The sequence below is a fragment of the Apostichopus japonicus genome, chromosome 3 (genome assembly GCF_037975245.1).
Source record: "Apostichopus japonicus isolate 1M-3 chromosome 3, ASM3797524v1, whole genome shotgun sequence".
Lineage (NCBI taxonomy): Eukaryota > Metazoa > Echinodermata > Holothuroidea > Aspidochirotida > Stichopodidae > Apostichopus > Apostichopus japonicus.
The window spans coordinates 25,529,092-25,554,799 of record NC_092563.1 but is presented as its reverse complement, the minus strand read 5'-3'; the positions used below and the strand labels follow the sequence as shown (position 1 = coordinate 25,554,799).

The window sequence follows — 25,708 nt, the reverse complement described above, 5'->3', positions numbered from 1 at the left end:
ACGAAAGTGAGACAATTATGAAGCCTATATTCTAGTAGTACCAGTCTAACTTAATGGAATTGAAGACTCGCCCCAAACAGCGTGCGGTCATCTGAAAAAGTGAACTTTCTGTTGTTTGCAAGTGAAGTTTTGTTTGTGTCGCTACAAAATGCAGACAGTTATGAAACATGATACCTTAATTGTTATCTTTAGCTTGACCTGACTGAGATGTCCATCGCTGTATCGTTAGTACACTGTGATGTGGGTATTGACCGCAGATGTATGTACTGACTGTACACTAGTGTCTAAGTATAGACATACAGACACGCAGACAATTTTCACACTATTATTTCCACATGTTAGAAATCCAATTCAAAAATTTTCAATTTTTCTTCCTAGAATATTTGATATGAAACATACTAACATAACATGAACACAGTGTCTATCTCAGGCAGTGAGTATAAGTGGTTAAAGACTGTTGTAGGCTGCCTATATGCAACAGATGGAGTGAAATTGAAACTGAGGTAAGAGGCTGAATCCTGGAAGGATCAAGAATATAATAGAGAGCCTAACTAATACAGAAGGAACATAAGCTAGGAAGGGCAATGCATGGGTTAGGCAGGGGGTACAAGTGGAACCAGGATTTAAGTTCAAGTTCAAGTTTATTTGTACCATCATCATTAATTTATATTTTATAACATGATTATTAGTAAATTAATATACTTATATAATAAATGATTTGCAATAATCAGTATATATATATACATATGATGGGTAGAGGAGTCAGAATGAGCAAAGCTTTTCGAGTCTGACCCCTACAACAAAGAAAGGAAAAGAAATAAAGAAAATAATTAGCAATGTGCTAATTACAAAAGAATAACAGCAACATTAAAGCTTGGTCTAAATTTGCATACATATGATGTCGACATCAATTTTTTCCTCAACCTTTTTTTAAAAGTATATAAAGTAATATTAAATTCAGTGATATTAGATGTGAATTCCAGAGAGTAACACCACTTGAAAGAATCTGGGACTGTCTAAATCTAGTTCTTGAATATGGAATGTTTAGAGAATGCATCGATCTAGTGTTGTAATGATGCATATTATATCTATAATGAAAATATGAGTTGTAAATAGGAGGAAGATTTCCATTATTAAACTTAAACATAAAAATACCTCGCTGATAATTAAATAAATCAAATATAGTTAAGACTATTTTAAGACTAAGATTAGTTATATTGATGGGAATGTTAGTAGTATCATGTAATTTATTGTCGAATATAAGAATATTAGTTTTTAATAAATTCAGAGACAACTTATTTGCATTAAGCCAGAACATATGAGTAAACTCTTTTTCGGCTTCTAGAATTGCATCAGTTATATTATCCTTCTGAAATAAGATTGTAGTGTAATCAGCAAATAGAACAAAGTTTCCCTTATTAGAAGAATGAGAAATATTATTAATGTATATAAGAGAAAGAAGTGGGCCTAAAATAGAACCCTTTGGAACACCAACATTAAAAATGGAATAAATGCAGATGTAACTCTGTTATAATAAACATAGTTTATACGATTACTTAGATAACTTTGAAACCAGTTATAGGAAATTCCACGTACTCCATAAGTAAGAAGCTTTTTTAATAAAATAGAATGATCAATGGTATCAAAAGCCTTTGATAAATCAATAAAAATACCAACAGTAGACATCATATTATCAGGCTAAGCCACATGATATACTATCAATTAAGTCGATAGCTGCAAGATAAGTTGAATAGTTTTTCCGAAAACCATACTGATGTTCATTAAAGGATGCAATGGTAGTAAAGCCAATTATTATCAAACAATTTTTTCAAATCTTCTCTATTCTTATATTATCAACAGGGTGACCATAAAGAGTCTCAGCAGCTACCCCGGTCTGAAACTGACAAGCAATGTGTCCTCCTGCCACTCCAGGAAGCTTTTCCAACATTTTACATCAAGAAGTTAGCAGCTCATTTCAACTTGATCTCCTTTAAAAAGTTTGACAGTGATCGCGAGAAGTATGGAAAAGACATTGTGGGATTTATTTTTTTATTTCCTGTCATGCCTATTGTGATCAATAGAGAGCTGCTTATGTCTATGCCAAACCTCAAGGTTATCACCTTATTATCTGTTGGATATGAAGCTCTTGACTTAGAAATGCTTAAAGAACGTGGAATCAGGGCGTCATATCTTCCAGATGTGCAGTCAGATGCCTGTGCTGATGCAGCGATTGCATTGTTGCTAGCTGTCTCCAGGAGAATAGTGGAAGGTTTGGTTGTTAAACTTAATGCTGCTTTACAATACTGATGCCACACTGAAGGCAAACTGGGGATGTAGGTGATGGTGAGGGCATGCGTGCATGGGTGGGTGCGTGTGTATGAGTGATATGTGAAACCTCTGTTGCAATTGCGCAGTACATAGCTTACATTGTCCAGTGTGCATAAACTCCTAACTTGGTACACACATATAGATGGCCCTTAGTGATTTCTCAGCTGCTGTTCTCATTGATGGTCCAGGGTTTTAGACGTCACAAATGGCCAAAACCTGACAACCTTACAAGCACACTTGCTCAGCAAGTAGGTACAGTATTGGTGATCTCAAAGTCAGGAGGGATGTGTTAATGAGCAGTACGCCTTAGAGTAGGATTGATTGGTGGAGACAAAATATGGAAAGTCCAGCTTGTTTTGAATCTCATATACATGGTATGTTGATGCTTTTCACTGGTTGTTGGAAGCAACTGTGTTTGATGTGGACAAAGTTGTCATACTTATTGTGAAGGTCTTGTTGGCTAAACTTCTTGTTATGTTTGGTGGAGGCCAAAGGTCATTTGTAAGTAATATTCAGAATCTATACATCATAGGCTGTGGCTTACTCATTGAGTTCCACTTTCTTGAATCTCTTACTTGGTTGTAGGTGCTTATTAATGACTTATCAGTCGCCATCATATCATTGGTGGGGATGAAAGGTCATTTTCAAAGAATTTTTGCCCAAAAGATACACATAGATTAAATACCCTGCCATCACTCTAATACTGAGAGTTGTGTTGGTTACGTATAAATCTACGCATAGATTAAATACCCTGCCATCACTCCAAAGCTGAGAGAGTTGCATTGGAACCTACACATAGATTAAATACACTGCCTTCACTCCAATACTGAGAGTTGCGTTGGTTACCTATAAATCTAAGAATAGATTAAATACCCTGCCATCACTCCAATACTGAGAGAGCTCTGTTCTGTTAGGATTTAGATTATAACATGATTGTTGTTGTTGGTGTTCTCCTACAGCTGCCGTTCAGTACAAAGACAATGTTGATATCATATCTGAGCCATCACGTTTCGTGGGTAGAGAAGTCACTGGCTCAACCATAGGCATTTTTGGACTTGGAAGCATTGGAATTCAAGTTGCTGAACGAGCTAAGGGATTTAGAATGAAAATTTTGTACCATAACAGGAGGAAAAGGTGAGTTATGTACATTAGGATTTTGTTTGATATGAAATATAACATGTCAGTAATGATTCCAGTAATGGTTATCACTGCTTCTTTGTAGTCAGAACATCATCCATTCTTATCAGCAACTCAAAAAGTTCATGGTGGATTAACTTCATACTGTACGTGGTGTGTGGATCGGTCTTATTGAGTTAAAAGATCAAAAAGTACATCTTTGTTGAACTTCATACTTAGTATGTAGAACTAACATAGCGAGTGCAAGACCATTTCAAAATTGTTAGAGGTCAAAGGTCACATAAGGTCAACATCTGTCAAAGTACGTAACCCTTGTAAACATGTTAACTCCAAACTTAACGCTGCAATTAAATCTGTGAGTCCTACCATGCTATGATTTTCTTTTGGTGAATATAGTATCATCAATTTCAGTTCAGTTTAGTAATGGCGCCCAATATAAATAGATCTCAAGAGATCTTCAGCTATGCATGATATATAGCCATCTAGGAAGTGAAATCCCCTTCAAATAGTTCATACTCTTTGTGTTGGATGCAATGGTCAGAGTGGGACAAGCCTGAGCTTCAAGGGGTCAACAGGTCATCTCAAATTGGCTTAAAATTGGCTGAAAGGGTCAACAGGTTGTCCCAAATGGTCTCCTAATTGGCCTTATTTCTCTTGTGATTTTATTCTAGATGAGTTTTGCTTTGGCAGTGAGTTGTGAACATATTCACAGTGTATGAACAATGTGATGTAACTTCCATTCATTAGTTACAACTATTAAAGGGATGGTTGGTGCAGGTCTGATTTTATAGCTCAAAATGAGAAAATGTAATTTTGCTCATACATCTATATATGTGTCAATATTTCACCTAGGAAGACTGTTCTTTCTGGATAATGAAACATTTTGGAATAAAAATTATATACTGAACAATCCTGATCAGTAAATTTGTTGGTTTATACCCACCAGAGTGTACTACAAATAAGAGATGAACATCTGTAATCTTTTCTGGTTCTCACTTAATTCTTGGACAAATTTAACTCACTTGCTCTACATCAAGTCAGGTATGTGGAATATTGAGCAACTTATATGGCAAGAACTCACAAAACAACTAGCTTTCTTGTTCTTATTTATAGTTTAAATGGTTTCTCTCTTTGCATGATGTTTTGTGTATAGTTTACATGGTTTATTTGTGCACAATTTACATGGTTTGTTTGTGTATAAATTACATGGTTTGTTTATTCATAGTTTACATAGTGTGTTTGTGCATAGTTTATTGGTATATTTGTGTTTATTTTACATGGTTTGTTTGTGCATAGTTTATATGGTTTCTTTGTACATAGTTTATATGGTTTCTTTGTACATAGTTTACATGGTTTGTTTGTGCATAGTTTACATGGTTTGTTTGTGTATAGTTGATATGGCTTGTTTGTGCATAGTTTGCATGGTTTGTGTGTTTATAACTTACATGGTTTGTTTGTGCATACCCTTACCCAACACGAATAACTATTAGCTATATAGCTATATAGTTGGTATTTCAAAAATTTAAGCATTCAGACTTTAGAATAACTAATTGAATACTTAAAATAACTATTCCAATAGGTATTCGAATACTTCTTTCCTTCGAATGCTTAGAGAATGCTAAATATAGCTATTCCAATAAGTATTCGAACACCTATTTCATTGAATGCCTATTCGAATACTTATTTCCTTTTGTAAGATGGTCAGCTCTTACATAAAGTTTTGTTTGTACCATAGTTTTATTGTTTATTAGGTGCATTGTGCACTGAATAGAGGGGCTATACATTTGTACAGTATATTTGTATGTTGTCTTGTGGATTAAAACCTCTACACTTCTACCTCTTCTAGGTTGCTAGGCAACTATCTTGTTCTTCCTGGAAATTAGCTCTCACAGAAAATTGGGTCTGTGTGTGTATATTTTAGTAACAAAGGGAGTTTTGTGAGGGGTATAAGGAGTTAGGCAGTTGGCTATAAGTATCTGAGCAAGGCATTTGCAAAAGAAGAGAAAGATAGTTTTAATGGCTGGATAGTTTGTTTTAAACCTTAATTTACATAGTTCAAGTTACTGTAGTCCTTATCATTTTAAGGAAGTTGGGATATTCAACTGACAGTCTGGGACACTATTTTATTATAAAGGATATTATTTTACAATAAAGTATATTCCAGGACACCATTTCTTATAAAGGACATTATTTTACTACAGAGGATATTGACATTATTTTACTGAAGGATACGGGTCACACTAATTAGCGTCAACAGGCCGATTTCACGACAACTCACGACAACTCAAGACAACTCAAGACAACTCAAGACAACTCAAGACAACTCAAGACAACTCAAGACAACTCAAGACAACTCAAGACAACTCAAGACAACAAGTTTAAAATACTAGCAAATACAATTGATGTTATCAGAGTATATCTGGAAACACGTTTAAAACTGTCTTGAACCAGCGTGCATACATATTTTTCACGGGGAAAAAAATGTTTTTGTCGTAAAAATCGTCAACTTTTTCCTAACGTTGAATTGGACGACGTGATGCTATTGCGCTTGCGCAATGACATTGGACGAACCGTTACACTACAGGTAAAAGCAATTTTTTGACGGAGAGAATAATAAAACCAGGCAAAATGATAGTAAGCAAGACTCTGTTAAATTAATAATAACATATGTAAATTACAATAGAAAAACAAAAAGAAATATTCATTAAACTAAAAACATTCAATGATTTGACGGAGAGAATAATAAAACCAGGCAAAATGATAGTAAGCAAGACTCTGTAAAGTTGATAATAACATATGTAAATTACAATGGAAAAACAATGAGAAATATTCATTAAACTAAAAACATTCAATGATTTGACGGAGAGATTAATAAAACCAGGCAAAATGATAGTAAGCAAGACTCTGTTAAATTAATAATAACATGTAAATTACAATAGAAAAACAAAAAGAAATATTCATTATTTTAAAAACGTTAAATAATTTGATTTGTAGTTCATTCACCATACTTTGGTGCTTTATTACTACGTCAACCCACCTTACCGACACTGTACACAAGGCAGTTCCCAAACCTAGCACAAACCCACCCATATTATAATGGTTCGGTCCGATGGCATTGGGCAAGCGCAATAGCATCAAGTCGACCAATTCAACGTTAGGAAAAAGTTGGCGAATTTTACGACAAAAACATTTTTTCCCGTGAAAAATATGTATGCACGCTGGTTCCAGTCAGTTTTAAACGTGTTTCCAGATGTACTCTGATAACATCAATTGTATTTGATGGTATTTTAAACTTGTTGTCTTGAGTTGTCGTGAGTTGTCGTGAAATCGGCCTGTTTAGTGTGACCGAACGATACCCTGCGACAGCGTTGCTTATAAATTGAAGGATAATACTTTGTTGGGATCGGACATTCATACTGTAATACCATTTATTGTGTTAAACTATTTCTGATGTTGTGGAATATCTGATGTCGTGGAAGATATGATGTCGTAGAATACTTGATGTCACCAGCAGGCCAACTCACCAGAACAGACTTTTAAATAAAGTGTATTTACTTTAACATTTGGGTGCGCACCTCACGACTGTAAGTTATTTTATTTAATTCTTTGACTGGGCCCAGATCAGCTGAATATTGTTTGTTATTCATAATTATAATTTTTTTTGATCCAATCCGGTTGAGTTTTCCAGTTTTGATGTATCTGCTCTGTGTTTGGTCTTCCAACCAAACCCAGACCCAGCAAACACAATAACGTTTTAAAAATATCAGGAAAACGTTTGGTCAAACGGTATGAAAATGTTTTGGAATAACGTTATAATAACGTTAAATGTTGAGTCTTAGAAATAGCGGGAAAACGTTTTAAAATGTTTTGTTCCAATATCATCACACCGTTTTTATAACGTTTTCATGATGTTTAGATGAAATATTTTAAAACGTTTTCCCGCTATTTCTAAGACTCAATATTTTACGTTATTATAACGTCTTTTAAAGACATTTTCATAACATTTGACCAAAACATTTTCCTGATATTTTCATATAACGTTTACCTAACATTTGATCAAAACGTTTACTTGATATTTTAATATAACGTTAATAAAATATCCGACGAAACGTTTGGAAAATATTATGTTAACGTTTATAGCAAATGTTATGATAACATTATTTCAAAATGTCATCAAAATGTCTTGGAAATGATCGGATGACAGCGACAATACGTTATTAGATATCCCCATAACCCCGCCCCCCCCCTTTACCTCACATCTGGGTCGTATGTGTCTCACCTCTTCCCCTGGCCATGCGCAGCTCGGAACTGACAGTAGGTACCCGAAAATTCTGGCAGCGGGATGCTAGGTCACTGTGGCGTGACAACCGGCGCTCTTGCGAACACAAAGGGGCGGTACTTGAGCTTGAGCTACTTGGTAGCTTGAGCTACTGGAACTACTTAGTGATTGTCGCTGAACTCCCACCCCGATTAGCAAGATAATAAGTCAAATATAAGAGACATTATTTATGTTCAATGTAAACATGTTTATTTCTGACAACACATACTAGAACACTAGAATATTACTAGAAGAGCAAATACAAAAACAGACAACAAAATCTGAGAAAACAATACTAGAACGATGAGGGTTCAATCGCTGGAGTTGCTGGTCACTCATCTGATTCAACCTCAGATTCATACACCTGTGTGTTCCTCTTTTGTGCCACTTGTGATTTCTATAAGATATGGAGAACAATGGTAATATATTTTTATTAAAAATCTTATACATGCATGCAGTTACTGGTGGTTCCATCTACACAAGGATGTGCTTAACACATACATCATCCTGTTTATTTAACATGAACAATTAGGGTTACCTTTCTCATATAGTTGCTGCCTCCTGGCATATTAATTAGGGCATTTCTGAGAACTTATACACATAAACTGGTGATTTTTTTTAGCCTAACACACTGTAGCATAGGCGAATTTAAGGCCTAAAACTATATTTTTTTAAATCTTCAAACGATGTCAATTTCTGTTCGGATCGTTTTATACACAAACTGGTTAATTTTATAGCCTGACACCCTGTAGCATAGGCGAATTTAAAGCCTATACGTATATTTGAAATCTTCAAACGATGTCTTTTTTTATTCTCATCATTTTATACACATAAACTGGTGAATTTTATAGCCTAACACACCATAGCATAGGCTATTTTAAAACATATATATACATATACTATCCCCCAAAAGGGCACCTTGATTCCACAACAATATGGCGTATCGCTTTGCGATGATGCCTTTGACAGAATGTTCTGTCACATAAATTTAGCACACCCACATCTAACATTTTGCCTCAGGGTGCTATCTCCCCAAGTCCAAATCTGAGGGGGTGGGGAATGGTGGTTACTCCAGATTTGGCCGGTAAAAAAACGGTATTTGATGATAATTTTTCAGAACATTTTGCAGATATCACTCTTCTGCTCTGCCATGCAGAACCAAGTGCATTAAGTTTGTGCCGAGTCATTTGTTTTTTAACAATATTGTTCCACTCACATCTACACAAACACTAAGTGCTTTAGAGACATGATCTTGTTTATTTCATTAATATAAACAATTCCAATTACCTTTCTCATGTAGTTGCTGCCTCCTGGCATATTTCTCCTGGCATTTCTAAGAACTTCACCGATTTCAAACAAGAAATCGCTCCTCTTCCCATTTTTGATGCATTTCCTTAGTGCTTCTGTACAAATGAAAGGAAACAAGTATTAAACATCTGTTTGAAAAAAATTGGCTAACATATTTTATACATACCCGTACCCATACTCATGAGTCTGTACTGGTACCCATACTCACAGTTTCATTTTCCTTGGACCCGTACTTACAGTATAGGCCATTACCCATACCCGTACTCATGAGCCTGTACCCATGGGTCCAGCACTTGTAGTGCTGTTTAATATGTATGCAATGTAAATTTTATGACACATAAATATACTCAGTGACAGATCGATATATTTTTGTTTGTACATGTAAACCTGGGGACACTATGGTATATACACAGTTGGATGACTTTTTCAGGTTAATTTCAAAACTTGCCAGTGGGAGAATATCGGGCAACCTGGAACCAGGGTTGTTGATTTTTTTTTTTTAAATCAGATTTTTTTTAATTTAAATCAGATTTTTTTAAATTTTGCAATAATCAAAAGTTCAATTTCCTCTCAAATGTTACCTAAATCTTCCTTAAACACCTATACCCACCCATATTACATACGAGCAGTCAGCCCAATGCTTTAATTTGATTTCCAGACAATCAACGGAAGTCATGCTGTCTTGTATATATTATTTCACAATTAGGCCCTATATCCCCCACTAAGGGGCCAATGAAACCAATTTCCCTTTGTTGAACACAGACACTTGTTTGTACCCAATGAGCTACTTCACAACCATAGTTTATGCAATCTACTGTCTATACACAGGAAGTTAATTTATTCATGATACTCAACCCCAGTAAGGTTTGATTGGGGGTATTATAGGGAATTGTATTCTATGTGGTAGTTGACACTTCACTCTGAATAGGGAGTACCACAGAAGAAGTGTGCATGGGCTCATACTAGGCTATATATCTTTAAGTGCACCCAATTCAGTATTATCCAAGCTCACATACTTCATTGAGTCTCTATCAAACAGGTCAACTAGAGGGGATTCTTGCAGGCAATTTCTAGAATTGTTCAATTTGTTTTAGTACGATGGGACACATGCCATACCAGTGTGACAGGATTTTTCTCACTGAAAATACCTCCCACCCCCGGGGGGAATAAAACAGGTTTAATACAAGTTCATTTGTTTGATAAAAGTTTGAATAAAGTTCCACTAAAGCAAGAGACTCGGCTCTTTCCTTTCTACAATCAAGACTATTTGCTTTGGTATTTAATTATACGAGTTTCATTATTGCAGTTTAATCAGTGCCATGGGCTATATATTACATATATATGGGACAGATATTACTGGGATTTACTGAAGTTGCTTTGATACTTGATTGAGACTCTACTTTAATACGAATTGTTTGATTTCAGAGATTAAGCTGACCACAATTCAACTTTTCCTGCCAAGAATTAGAAAATTGATATCTTCCTTGGCTGGATATATGCTACTGAATACAAATGGTGAAAGTTGCATCTTATATACTCTTTTACAATGGATTACAAGAGGATGGGACAGGATGTTACTCTGTCTACATAAACAGTGGTTAAGCTGCTGTGAAGCTGACCACACATCCTGCTGAAGATTACATAATAATAGGTGCACAAACAGGTGTAGGGTTTTGGTTGTAGAAAGTTACACTAGAGGTTACAGTGTGGATGATCTCCTGGAACTAATAAGTTGGAGGTTTCTGAGAGGTGTGATGTAAGAACTTCCTGTCTGTGCTACTAGCTAAGATATTGTCAATATGTTCCTAGGGTAAGGGGAAGGTGAGATAACAGTAAAATGCTCTCTGTTACAATTGTTACAGGAAACTCAGTTAGATGATGCTCCTGTTTGGAAACAATTATATCGATGTCAAAGCAGATATGTCTTGAGAAAATTTGTACCTTTTGAACCAAGAAAATTATGTTCTAACTCATTCAATTTATCTGCAAATGTTCTGGTTAAAAATAAAAGGGCTGGGACCATTTAATAAAAAAACAAAGAAATTAGCTTCTTCTATACTGTATTATTCAATAGGATATTAGTGTTACATATCACTGGAACATTTTAAGCTACGCCTGACATGGACCAATTTCTTGACAAATCTTGTACCGATACCCCAAAAAAGTTATAAACAAACTCAAACAAGTCATCTACACATGAATGTTCTGATTGCAAACCATTGCAAACCAGGGTCCGAACCATTTTCAGAAAGGTAAAAAATATAAAACTGACAAAGAAATATGCACATTACAAAATCGAGCCCTAACTTTTGGCGGCCATTTAAGTCGGCTGTCTGAACTTAGCAACAATGGACGTTATTGGCTCGATGTAATAATGCGTGCACCTGTTTCCAACAACATGTACAGTACCCTAACCTATAACACTAAAACCAACTTTGTTGTTTATTTTCTGTACTAATAATCAAATCAAACAGTAAAAAAAGGAATAAAAATAGTGTGAAATATATCTAAACCCTAACCTGTAATATAATCACCCACATTTTCTTTGCAAGGTTTAACCAAAATCAGGTAGCCTATGCCTGGCCTACACATTATTAAATAACAAGCCCCAATCTCTTTGGTTTTCCTGTACAAAAAGTAGCCCTAGCCTATATAAATTTTCCTAAAATGTTGAAACTTTCACAATTAATGTCTGCTAAGCTGACCTATAAAAGGGTGAACTTTGTTTCATACAGGTATTTTTTTAAGCTTGAAAATTCCCTCTGATCCTCTTACGTGTCCGAACTTCGCAGGGTCCATCATACAAAATACGTGATAACGTGCATATCGTGGTAGGGTAGGCTAGGCCTGTAACGTTAGTGGTACACCTTAAGTTAATGCTTTAAGCCTATACTATAGTACGGTAGGCTGATTTTGCATTATTTATGAAAAATACAATAAACTTACCTAATTATTTCTTGTTTTCGATAGACTTACTCCTAACTCCTGATGAAAAGTATCAAAGAATCTGGATAATTCACAGACTTGAATGAGTAATTCTTACTGCAGTAACTAGAGCAGTACGGGCTTGAAGTTGAACTTTGAAGTTGAAGGCAAAGTTGGCAGAGTTGGCAAAGTTGATGGCAAATGAGCAAATCAGCGTAACCAGCGGCACATGCCAAAAAACGCTAGATTTGCAAAAGTAAAATCCCAGAAAACGCTAGATATAGATATGAATGCTCATGTAATGTAGCCTGTTACCTCAATCACAAATTGCACTTACTTATATGATAGACATTGCTATGAATATGATTATTTTAAACAAACTTCAAGTCATAATGGCTCAGAATCATAACAAAACAACTGAAGAATCAACAAAAATACAACTAATTCAGACGATTCTCGTCTCAATCCGCGGTAAGGCTGTGTACGTAGTGTATACATAAACTCACAAAATGGCCCACAGTTCCGCTCCTCACGTTTACTACATGCAAACGTACGCCTCAGCTGTACGTACGTTCTGCATTATTCATTTTAAATATATCGACCGCGATAACATTGTGTAAAAGTAACATATAAATAGCGGTTCAAGTGTACTGCGAAGCGGGAATTTCACCTCGAATGTTTCGGATACGGTCATTTTTTGGGAACCATCAATTTTGATACGAAAAAACGTACGCTAGGACACCAGAAAAATCTAAAACACGCTAAATCTAGTGTAAAACGCTAAAGCTGGTAACACTGGTGGTAATGGCTTTAAATTTACCGCGTATACGTCGTACGTACGAGATTTTTTTTTTTAACCAATCAAATTCCTGGAATTCATACATGTGACACTAAGTTTGAAACTAAGTTTGAATCTATTTACTTCTATTTCGGGATTATGAAAGAACATGCTCCATTAATATTAACCCTTGGGAACCTAACCGAAACCTATAATCATAACTTATTTTAAACGTATCTGTGATTAACCACGGTAGTCTAATTATTATAAACGTATCTATGATTAAACACGACTGCAAACCGCGGCCGCTTCAAGTGATGCTCAGTGGAGCGTGACCTGACGGTCTGACGTCACTCCCTAATGCGGATAAGGGTTATTATAAACGTATCTGTGATTAATCACTATCACGTGATCTACCACAGATACGTTTATAATAATTAGACTACCGCGATTTATCACGACAGTCTAATTATAAACATTATGATATAACGTTTTAAAAAAACATTATTGAAACATTTTAAAGATATTTTGTAATGCAAAACGTTATAAAATGTTTTTAAAACGTTTTTAATATAACAGTTTGTGAACCTATTTGAATCAATTTGAGGATGCAGGCAATGATTGTTTTTAGTTTTTTTTTTGCGTATATACCAACAACGCATAATTTTATCTGACTTCATTAGGAAACTAGATATTTGAACAACATTTTGATATAATGTTGTAGGTAAAACATTTTTTAAACATTTTAAAAACATTTTCTTACAAATGTTATTGTATAACGCATTGAAAACATCATGATATCACGTTTTAAGAAAATATTATTGAAACATTTAAAGATATTTTGTGATGCAAAACGTTATAAAAATGTTTTTAAAACGTTTTTAATATAAAAGTTTGTGAACCTATTTGAATCAATTTGAGGATGCAGGCAATGTTTGTTTTTAGTCTTTTTTTATAATTTGATTGCGTATATACCAACAATGCAAACTTTTATCTGACTTCATTAGAAAATATTTATATGATATTTGAACAACATTTTGATATAATGCTGAAGGTAAAACATTTTTTAAACATTTTAAAAACATTTTCTTACAAATGTTATTGTATAACGCATTGAAAACATTATGATATCACGTTTTAAGAAAATATTATTGAAACATTTTAAAGATATTTTGTGATGCAAAACGTTATAAAAATGTTTGAAAACGTTTTTAATATAAAAGTTTGTGAACCTATTTGAATCAATTTGAGGGTGCAGGCAATGTTTGTTTTTAGTCTTTTTTATTTAATTTTATTGCGTATGTACCAACAATGCAAACTTTTATCTGACTTCATTAGAAAATATTTATATGATATTTGAAAAACATTTTGATATAGTGTTGTAGGTAAAACATTTTTAAAACATTTTAAAACATTTTCCTCAATGTTATTGTATAACAAATTAAAAACATTATGATATAACGTTTTAAGAAAATATTATTATAACATTAGGAAGATATTTTATATAGCAAGACGTTTTAAAAATGTTTTTAAAATATTATTATTAACATGCAAGTTTATTAGCATATTTGAATCACATTTGATGAAGTGCCATTGTTTTCGTAGTTTTAATGCATCATATACCCACAATGCATATTTCCATCTAATTAACGTTAGAATATATTTTTATGATATTTTAACAACATTTTGAAATAATATTGAAAACAAAACATTTTTTAAACATTTTTAAAACATTTTTATGTTATAAAATAACATCATGATAACGTTATATAATATAAAAATGTTTTGTTATAACGTTTCTACGATCTTTTAAAAATGTTATGATAATGTTATGTGTTTGCTGGGGAGTTCTCTGATCAAGAACAAACATTTTTTTTCAGTGGCTAACACCCTTACACTTTGAACAGCGCAAAAATATTTGAAATATACCGAGGAGGATTTAAAAGCTGAAGCGTTTCCAAAATTTCATCGATCATATTCATAAGACCTACACTGTAAACAATAGTTAGTCAATATGACTAAAAAAAATTAGTCACAACGATGTCTCTATTGACCAGTTTCTTCTAGTCATTTGACTATATAACCTTAGTTTTGTGACTAATTAAATCGAGTTTTCTGACTAATTAAAATTAGTCCTTCTACGATGCCTCTATCGACCAAAGCTTAGTCCAGTGACCAAAAATATTAGTCATTGCAACTGTGACTACTTATTTAAGTCACAAGGCTAGTTTAAGATTAAGTACTTTTTAGTTAAGAAATGAGATAGTGACACACATTGTAAGTTTCATGGTAATTTTTATTAACATTCAGTATTAATGCAAAATGTGACAAATAAGCATTTCATTTAAAAGTCATTTCATAAAGAACAATAACAAACACTAAAGGTTAAAGAACAGTTAAAACTAAAATAAATGTTTATGGGACAATTGGGAAAACTTATTTTTACAAAATTGTCAAAATCTTTTCTGACAAAACATCTTGAGAATACTTATGGTATTACTTTGAAATGCTCCTAAGTCATTAAGTTGGAAGTGTTCAACAGTTTTCAAACAATTAGAACCCCTGATGACCTATACCTATACAATTTCTTAAAGACCCTCATTGTCCACTGACCATGCATCATTATGGGCTCCATCAGTTTCATCAAAATAGCAGCATGGAAGAGATGTGGAAAGACAGAAAAAGGGAAAAATGCAAGTACACAGCTCAAATACAAAAATAGAAGTTTAGCTAAATAAATTATCTTAATTAATATTTAAATATAAATATACATAACATATATTTAATATACACAAAATAATATATCATATTTATAAATTTATTTATAAAAATAATACCCCATGTCAAATCAAATGGTATAAAAAGGCCTTGAGTAGCTCTTTATGACCTTAGCTGTTAAAAAGGGCCCGAAAATATCCTTATAATCATCATCTCGAATTAGGAAGTTGGGAGAGATATTATTATGAGTTTCTGACCATGGATGTGATGGTACAATATTAATGCAGAACATGTAAGTTGAATATGTTATTATCCTTGAAGCAACATTAGGGTGGAACAGAAAACAAAGTAGTTAAAATATTTCTAAAAGTACTTTTTCACAAACTATAAGCTATGTCTTGAATGGTAGAAACTTACCTTTTAGGTCATTTTTTGGGGTACATTTTAAATGAGGTCCCCACATTCAATCACACTAACCTCATTTAATGTAATGATTGTAATTTTGGCCAAGTACACTGAAGTCCATGTTAAAGACTTGCCCGATATATCGAACATCATTTGCTGATAATCTGAACTTTGCTTGATCCCCAAGGTGTGCGCAAGTACACAAACAATGATCTTATACACTACACTTATGTGGGGCTTAGGCATGCAATATATATAGCATACTAGTAGTATGACCGGTGTACATTATTTAATATAACCGGTGTGCAGTATTATGTGTACGTATATGTTACAATTTCTGCTACGAAATGATTTGTCATAAGTTTGGTTTATGACTCACCACAGTTTTTCTATAAATCAATGATGAATACTCAAGTGAACTATCTCTTTGCATTACACAAAAAAATATCCTTCCTTTTTCACTTTTGACATACAGTTTTGGCAAAGTAACAAAGGCCTAAAGACATTTGGCTAAGTATGTAACATTTGTGCTAGCCGCACTCTGTAAATGTAATGTAAATTAGCCATTTATATTGCAACATTAGCACAGTATTTACGGAACACTATCTATGGTCCTTGGTAACACATATCAGACATTATGCTCACTATGCTGAGATACATCTACATGTTCCCCAGGGGACATCCCATATCATTGCAGCCATAAAGCGGTGCAAATGTTACACCTCCCAGGGTACCCTATACACCTGGGTAAACAGAGGCAATTGAGATTAAGAGTCTTCATTACAGATACATACTTGCCCTAACCATTCCGCCACAACTTCTCTATGTCTTTACGTACTGTGGTTATTTCACTGATTGCATAATGCGCACTGTATATCACAGATTGTTCCTTATATTTAAGTTAGCATACGCCTATTACAAGCCCCATTGACTTACACACTAAATCACAAAAGTAATGTGGTCTCTAAGTCTAGATAGAAGTTTTCACTAGCTGAATGCTACCTATCACCGGATAGCTGACAAGTTGGCCTTTCAAGGCCCTTACAATTTTCTGTATCATGACCATGTAGATATTTTGTTATTCGACCCGGAAGTTTTTGTCACTTGTAAACAAACCTCTTCACTCAGTGGTAAACAATTTTCCTACGCTGCTCCTGTGAAGCCTAAAGGGGTCTAAAACTGCCTCAATTGACCCAATGTACCCACCATATGTACTTCCATATATGCTCTTCAACATGCAAGCCACAAAAAACTAAATTATGATTAATAACAGGTCAAAAAAAGATGTTCTCCCGCTGCTTTTTGGCACTTTTCCTGAAGGAGAACAATCGAGGGAATGGATATAGACTCTAATAGGAGTATGCAACCTTAAGTGAGAGATGAATTTTTTTCATACCAAAATGATACTTTTTATAGTCGTTACAGTATAAACCACAACAGAATTCTCTGCAATTATCATTTTTTGTCCATAAAGATGTCTTTTCGGAGATTTCAGTATGCACTGTGCAGTGTGTAAATACACATATGAGCAATACTGTGTAAGCATTAACCAGGTCTACGTCTGCAGAAACATTTCTAGTCACCAATTTTGATAAGCTTGACCAAGTTGGGTGCATTTATGATTCTTGCAGGTTTTATTGGTATCCGGATCACAGTCCACTTGGTCTGGCTTGCCATACTGCAGAAACATCATCCAGAGAAGGGTCAGCGGGGAGGGCTTTTTCGTCTCTGGCTCTGAAATGTGATGAAAACTACTTTTGTTTAGCTAAGCTGATTCCTCCCAAACTGACCTACAGGACATACCCCAATGTATTCCTGATCTGTTTGGAACATGTTAAACTGATGCCTGTCACTCCAGTGCAACTGTTAAGTTACTCAGAATAAGAGAATAAAATTGAAGGTGTTCTTTGCCAAAACTGGATCATTGGGATTTGTAAACCACAGCCTAACTATAACAGTATGTACTTAGTCTAAAGGAAAGCTTACTGAAATGCTATCTAGGTACACAGTTCACCTCAATAACATATCCAGTCCATTTAAAGGTTTATGCATAAGTTGTTACACTGTATTAAAGACAGGTATAGGGGACAAGAGATAGATAGGGGGCATAATTTGTGATAAAACATTCAAATTTGTTGCTCGTCAAATTACCTTAATCTGCATGGGTGGCAAGCACTGGTTCCTATAGTTACTACAGTAGATCTCCCATGGAAGTATCAGGATATCTATTTCTGCTGTCAGAGTTGTTTGGAATTTGTTGTTACCTCATCTAACCAGTTGAGTCCATTGATACCACAGCCATTCAAAGTATATAGCTGTGAATGCTGAGGACTTGGCACATCAACTTTCTCTGCAAATAGACAAACAACAGAAAATTAATGATAGGCTGAGTAGGCTCAAAACCCCTTGATGCACATATGCAGGAGCAGAAAATGCATACCTTTGTGGAATATTTGCTAAATAAGACTCAAAACATTCTCTGTCCAGGGTATTAGCACTCAGCAGCCACTCCACTTAGGATACAGAACCCTACAACATTGCTACAGCTAGTGTAGACTTGGTCTAGGAGTAGGAAGTAGGATACTAACATAGCGCCACTATGAACCTGAGGCCTAGGCCTAAGCTAACAACATTATGGGTATTTCATGCATTGAAACTGAGTTTTTGTCCTTAGTTAAACACCAGGTTCTTCCAAGTTTAGCAAAAATATCTTAAAATATGAGTACCATGTACTTTAGCCTACAAGAGCAGAAGGTAAGTCCCACTCCGAAGATCTTCAGTTCAGAGTGCACGAAATGCAGACGGGGTTGGTGGTCGACGAAGTGTCTAGAAACTTGACGTATGCTAGCCTACACCACAGGCGCTCTTAACATTATACTAAAAATATAGGCCTAGTATACTAGCTAATAATACACATTTATATAAAATATGTCATAGAAGTGTGTATTACTGCTACTATAGTTCTATACATCTACGAGCGCATGTGGGCTACACCAGGTAGACTAAACTCCTAGCCTAGCTTCGTCCTAGCGTTAGCAACAGTTTTGCTTACTAAGGCCTAACGTTAAAATTTTACCCATACTTTCCAGCCAAACATATCGCGGATATTCAAACCTTCCTTGAACATTATGTCAATTGTGTCAATTATTATTTATCAGAATTTCAGTTGTGATTGAACTTACGTAACTGACGACTTTTTGAAACTGTTTCTGACAGTTTGCTAAATGATTAAGAATCTTCTCATTTTGTTGATAGCCCTGTTCTATCTGCAGTTAGGCAATGGCCGCAAGTACGACGTACGACGTACCACGTACGTGCATACAGTATATATGTAATCGCCGGCCGGCCGGCGTCTGAATTTTTGATCTCTGATCAGCTGAGCACACGGTATTCTACGGTACGATGATTGGATAAAAATAATGACGTCATTGGTCAAAGCTGAAGGTTATAGAAAGTAAACAAACAGAAGACTAGAACATTCTCGTCACGCTTACATACATGACATGCTTAGTGAGTGTCAAAAAAATTTCATACAAATTTATGTGACTAATTTATGTTAGTCGAACGACCATGCAAATTGGTCTGCTACTAACGAATTGGTAATAACTAGCTAACTCTAGTCACTGTGACTAGATTTTTGCCATTCGTGACTAACTAATGTTTACAGTATACTGTTTTAGTATTCTGTGCTTAATACTCCATTTCAAATAGATATTTATTCCTTGTGAATGTTATTCAACTTTTAATAGCAGATTTAATCAAGAAGCTAGGACAACAAGCTGGCCAAATTCCTAACTCTCCTTACTTAAGCCTTCATAACATAACTAATTAGCATACAAGTATTCGAATACTAGCGAATAAGTATTCGAATAACTATAAGTATTTGTCAGAGCCGAATTATTTAAATGAGCGAATACTTATATGTAAATGAGCTAAGTATTCAAATAGCTATTCCAAAAGCTACTCGAATACCTATTCGAAGAGCTATTCGAATACCTATTCGAATACCTAACAGGTATTCGAATACTTAACTCATTTACATAATTCGGCTCTGACGAAGGCTTATAGTTATTCGTATAAGTATTCGAATACTTATTTTGTACTGTGTGTTATATGGTAGATTTTCTGAATACTAAGGAAATCTTTGAATACTTATCGAATACTTATCGAATATTCGTGTTAGGTAAGGGTAGTTGCATAGTGTGTTTGTGCATAGTTTACATGGTGTGTTTGTGTATAGTTTACATTGTGTGTTTGTGCATAGCTTTCATGGTTTGTGTGTGTATAATTAACATGTTTTTGTGTGTGTATAGTTTACATGGTTTGTTTATATGGTTTGTGTGTGTATAGTCTCTGTAGTGAAAGGGTAAATTTGCATCCGTCAGATGAACATCGTGTTTCACAGTCTGGTTCCCAGCCTGCAGTCCTGTAAAGACTGAAATGTTGCACAATGTTTGATGATTACATGCGATTTCATTAAAACAGCATTTGAAGATCGGGAACACTTTTGTTCACAAAGTGAACATGAAGGAAACTGGTGTGATGTCATAGAAGCATATTGGCAAATTTATGTTTCCCCTTTAACTTTACACCATTGTTGCTTTGATCAGTCAAAAATACATTTTCACATGGACTGTTCTTTAACAGCACATGGACTCCTTATTTATAATCACTAGCATGTAGCGATGTGTATTCAATTTTAAACGTAGTACATCTTTCATAGTTTCGCTGTGAACCATTGATAACGGCTCAGGCACAACAGATCTTATGATTTTGTCTATGTAGGGACTCTTTAAAGGGTGTGAAGATTCGCGCAAAAAGAAACGTCTAATGCCGGTAATTTGACTTAGTTTAGAACATGGAGCTCCCAGTTTATAGCCCCATGTTTAGAATGAGGTGTAACAGAAGTATTAAACACCACCATAGATCCCAGAAAATACACACACAGCTTGCTACCGTCGGTAATTAGACACTAGTGTACAGTCAGTACATACAGCTGCGGTCAATACCCAGCACAGTATAAAAAAGATACAGCGACGGACATCTCAGGTCCAGCTAAAGATAACAATTAAGGTATCACGTTTCATTACTGTCTGCATTTTGTAGCGACACGAACAAAATGTCACTTGCAAGCAACAGAAAGTTAACTTTTCCAGAAGGCTGCACGCGGTTTGGGGCGAGTCTTCAATGCCTTTAATTGCTCTGTTTTGGAATGGGCCAACATTTTTGGGAGAAAGTATTTTGTCATGTTTGTGTGATAGTTTACTTCACGTTTGTCTCCCCAAACGATTTCGACCATTGGGATTTTGTCATGATTTAGTTCACTAGAAATTGATTTGACTCAATAGCACCAGACCTCCTAGTACGTACCAATTCCTACTTTTACTGCCATTTGCTCTCTGCAGATCTGTAAAGGATGATTTTGACCTTGGTGCGGTGTATGTATCCAACCTCTATGATATGCTACCACAGGTTGATTTCCTGGTGCTCTGCTGCCCTCTCACATCTGCAACCAGAGGAATCATTGGGACCAAAGAGCTTGAGGCCATGAAATCATCTGCCATTCTGATTAATATTTCTAGAGGTGTGTATGAAAAAAACAAACTATTTTTTATCTATTTTGGCGAAGTTGAATCACCCACCTTTCACACACACTTTTTGAGGTGTAGCTTACACCATGAGGGATAACTTTACCTTTGAGGTGATCATAAATTTGTCCATAGTAATGGATTTTACGTCGTCCTTCCCTATCTAATCTCTATACTTTGAAAAACGTATACTTCAAAGTTCTTGTTGCATGAAACCTATTTTCAAAATCGTTGACACTTTATTGAAATTGTTGGGTTTTCGCTTTGCTTAGCAGAGAACCTGACGATAAGATATAGCCTAAACGCATGGTTATAGCAGCAATATGTCACATTGCTATTAATAAATTCTATACACAATGCATTTTCACTTGTTTCAACATAGCAAAGTTGGTGGCTATGGAATGCAAAGTCAACTATGAACATATTTAATTTTATTACCAGCAAAATAAATTCACTGCCAATGGCCTTTCATGAACTGAAATAGTAATGAAATATCCAAAATGTAAATTTAAGCACTGGAATGTTGCTGTTCCTGTTCCAGTTAGTTCTTATTGGTTGACTTTCAGTAAATCATTTCCAATGTGACCTACTAACTTCTGCCTTATATCAATTATCATTCATCTGGTAAATTACCTCAAAATTTGGAAAATTGGTAAAAAGGGCACAACATGACCTTATATGGAACCATTACAATATTAGTTTTTTGAGTCCTAGCGGAAGGCAAACGAAATCTATGTGTTGGGTGTTTTAAAAATATATGTTTGTCTGTGACACTTTGACTTATAGTAAACTCTATATAACTCACAAAATGCATTGTGGGTTAGCTTTTCATTCTTGGTCTATGGATGCAACTTAACGAGTGCAAGAACTTTATTGTTTCTGTTGCCATCAAATGTCACCGAGGTCACCAGGGGTCACCAGAGGTCGATGTCCTGTTGGCGTTACAGAGCTGTAACCTAATATAGTTATAAACTCATGCTTCTCTACTCCTGCAGTATATCATACATCAAGCATACTATGTGTGTATTGCTATAATACGGTACACTTATAGTAGCATGGTGGCAGTATTACTAGTACTCTAACAAATATTTTTTTTTTTTTCCCGTTTGAAATCTGTGTTGTGCCTCAGGAAGTCGCTAATTGCTACTACCAATTTATCATTCCAAAATCAGAAATTTTGTGATACTATTTTTACATTTTTAAATTCCTGGATTTGGTGAGCAGTTGCATGATCCAAGCAATGTCTGCCCAACATGAATCGTTTGCCGTCAATGACAATTGGCAGTTATAAACAAAACATGGGTCTTTTATATTGAATCAATTATAATAACTCAGAAGGAACTCGGATCAGGAAATTAGTCATACTTGGTACTAATCGCTGCACTCAGACACTAGTAATGGAACACTGTAGTGTAACCTCATATAAGACCGTTATTACCAGAGCCTAGTGTAGGGGGGATGGGGGTGGGGGACAATCCTGATAGTACCACAGCAGAAGAACTCATGTCAGTTCTATGGTTGAGAGGTATCTCCTTTTGGTTTGTGGTAGAATATGCATGTAGCCTTAATTTTATGATAATAGTTGATTTCTTGCTTCCTATTTACAGGAGGAGTGGTCAACACTGATGCTTTGGTCGACGCTCTCCACAGAGGTGTGATAGGGGGCGCTGGTTTGGATGTCACCGACCCTGAACCACTGACTAAGGATCACCCACTCTTTGATTTGCCAAATGTAGTCGTCATACCCCATATGGCAGGTGCTACTTTAGAAACGAGGAACAGAATGATGGATTTGAGCATTGAAAACATTGTTGCTGGTATTGAGGGAAAACCAATGCCTTCAGAAATACCCATAAAATAACGTCATTCAGATAAAGTGTTATTTGCTACAGACAGGGAAGATCGTTGTGTTGATACCTGTATCCAATCATCACTTAGTAGTGGAACAGTTGGATCGAGCCTTGGATGGTTGGAGGGAGCTATTGATGGTTGGATGAGCTTTGGATGGTTGGAGGGAGCCCAGGTTGGTTGGAGGGACGTATGGATGGTAGGAGGGAGCTTTGGATGGTTGGAGGGGCCTTGGATGGTTGGAGGGAGCTTTGGATGGTTGGAGTGAGCCTTGGATGGTTGGAGTGAGCCTTGGATGGTTGGAGGGAGCTTATGGGTGGTTGGAGGGAGCTTATGGGTGGTTGGAGGGGCAGTGGATGGTTGGAGGGGCAGTGGATGGTTGGAGGGGCAGTGGATGGTTTGAGGGAGCCCACTGGAGGTACAAAACAGGGAAAGTAAAGAAAAGTCAAAGAATGAAAACAAAAATGTGTGTGATTTTATTCTCTTATATTTCATTGGTTGGATAATTGGAGATGCCATTGATTTTAATGTACTAAGTCCATGTTTTTTGTACAGTTCACATCTAGTAGATTATAGTGCTAAGAATTATGTAGAAGGGTTTGTGTGCACTTTTGTTTTGGTAGGTTTTGAAGAAGATCCATATATATAAGTTACTACAGGGATACAGAGTGTTAATGCAATGCAGGTTAACCACTCCTGTGGTCCACAGAGGTCAGAGTCTGAAAACCTTATATACATGGTAATTTAAAAGTAAAGATTGGATGAGCATTATACATAGTTTATCAATCTACCTTTATTTATATTTTGATTTAATTATTGTGCCAAATTATTGAGAGGGGTAACTCGCGGAGGCTAATCTTTCCCAAGGCCCTCTTAAATATACATTTCAAAATGCGCCATTGTAAACTACGGCCAATAAAAAAAATGTGGATACATAACATCGCGGGGCACCAACAAAAAATCTATCGCGCCGCGCCGCTTGCCGTATTCTTTTTTGGTCCCAAAGTTTGGTCCAAAGAATTTTTGTCAAAAAAAAACACATTTCGGGTCACAAGCAATTTTTGGTCACGAGCAATGTTTGGGTCACAACAAAATTTGGGTGACATTTTTTTAGGGGGGGGGGGATTTTGGTCCCAAAATGTTGGTCATTAAAAAGTGTGGTCCCAAAATGTTCGTCATAAAAAATTTGGTCCGAAAAATGTTGGTCAAATTTTTTTGGGGGTCCAAACAAATTTTGGTCACAAAAATATTGAGGTTGAAAACTGGTTTTCTTGGTACAAACGATTTTTGGATAAAAAATTGTCCCGAATTATTCTTTTTGTTGGAACATAGAGACGTCGGAATATAGAGACGTCTGAACATAGAGATGTAACCGATTTTACAAGTTATTTCCACTGTTGTTAATGGCATTTGAGTATTATATTGTAAGCTATGATACAGAGCACTGCATATTTCTGTATGGTCTGAGTAGGGCTATATTGTATTTTTCATTTGCTACTCTAATTAACAATTTGACGGCTAAGACCGATAGATACATTTGAGTTAAAGCTAGCCCATATTCGTTTAGGGTTCTGTCCACTGCATGTAAAACTGGCCATGGATTAAATAGAGGGGTATGCTACGACATAGCACTATTTCTTTAATTGTAGGTAATGGTATTCCATTGGTGATTTAATATAAGCATGGTACTGAGTTATGTTCTAAGTACTTTTTCCAAGCTATGTTACATAAGCTAGTTTCTCTCTGTTAATCAGTTTAGTTGTAATATGTTGTCATACTGTGTTGTTTGAGCTTTGGGAGTGAAAGGAGGATAGCGCCCTCTTTTTGTGGTTTAGAATTCATCTTGCTGAATTATTTCATTGTATATATGTTCAGGTAATAATGTGTTAATTCTAATCCTATATTGACACTGCTTCCATAGATGTAGAGGGTTCGAAGGACGCTGGCTATCACCTTTAATTAAAACTGGGCCGGTGAGTTTAAGACAAAGAATTTTAAGAGGAAGGTTAAAGGGACATTTTGCCATTCTTGTAATTGTATGTATGTATTTTAGATCCTCCTGCAAGCAGGAACTCGCGAAGAAGCCTCATTGGCTTATCAAAGCCGCAAGCTGACCGAAGTCAGTCTCTTACATTCATATTTAACGTCCATGATTATTGACTAAGTTGTTGTGGTTCTTACTGTCTTAAATGATAATTTAACTGATATGCTGGTACTCTGGGAGTTCTCATTTCTTATTTTTATCTCAATACATTACATGTATAGAGATATTGTAACAGTAAGTGGGACTCTCTCTTCTCTTAAAAATTTTTCAGCGTCTTCATACAAAGTTCTTTTTCTCTGGAATTTCCAGAG

At 35.4% G+C, this 25,708-nt stretch overlaps 1 protein-coding gene and 1 long non-coding RNA gene across 5 annotated transcripts in view; one reads left to right on the top strand and one right to left on the bottom strand.

The window, feature by feature from the left end:
• The window catches only part of LOC139965616 (glyoxylate reductase/hydroxypyruvate reductase-like), a 36,178-nt gene extending 12,566 nt beyond the window's left edge, over positions 1 to 23,612 (top strand). For 3 of the 4 annotated variants that reach the window (XM_071968165.1, XM_071968166.1, XM_071968164.1), the window contains 4 exons: positions 1,861 to 2,269; positions 3,288 to 3,462; positions 21,323 to 21,501; positions 23,113 to 23,612. In XM_071968165.1, coding sequence (XP_071824266.1) covers positions 1,861 to 2,269; positions 3,288 to 3,462; positions 21,323 to 21,501; positions 23,113 to 23,366 — 1,017 coding nt within the window. In that variant the 3' untranslated portion in view covers positions 23,367 to 23,612. Of the gene's footprint in view, positions 1 to 1,860; positions 2,270 to 2,409; positions 2,703 to 3,287; positions 3,463 to 21,322; positions 21,502 to 23,112 lie in introns of those variants that run through there. The other variant, XM_071968167.1, reaches the window with a different exon arrangement.
• On the bottom strand, positions 7,200 to 12,296 carry LOC139965617 (uncharacterized). The gene is made up of 3 exons (XR_011792351.1): positions 12,038 to 12,296; positions 9,071 to 9,186; positions 7,200 to 8,180 (listed from the first exon to the last, which is right to left on the bottom strand). It is a non-coding gene; the product is annotated as an uncharacterized lncRNA (long non-coding RNA).
• Positions 23,613 to 25,708: the final 2,096 nt, after the last annotated feature.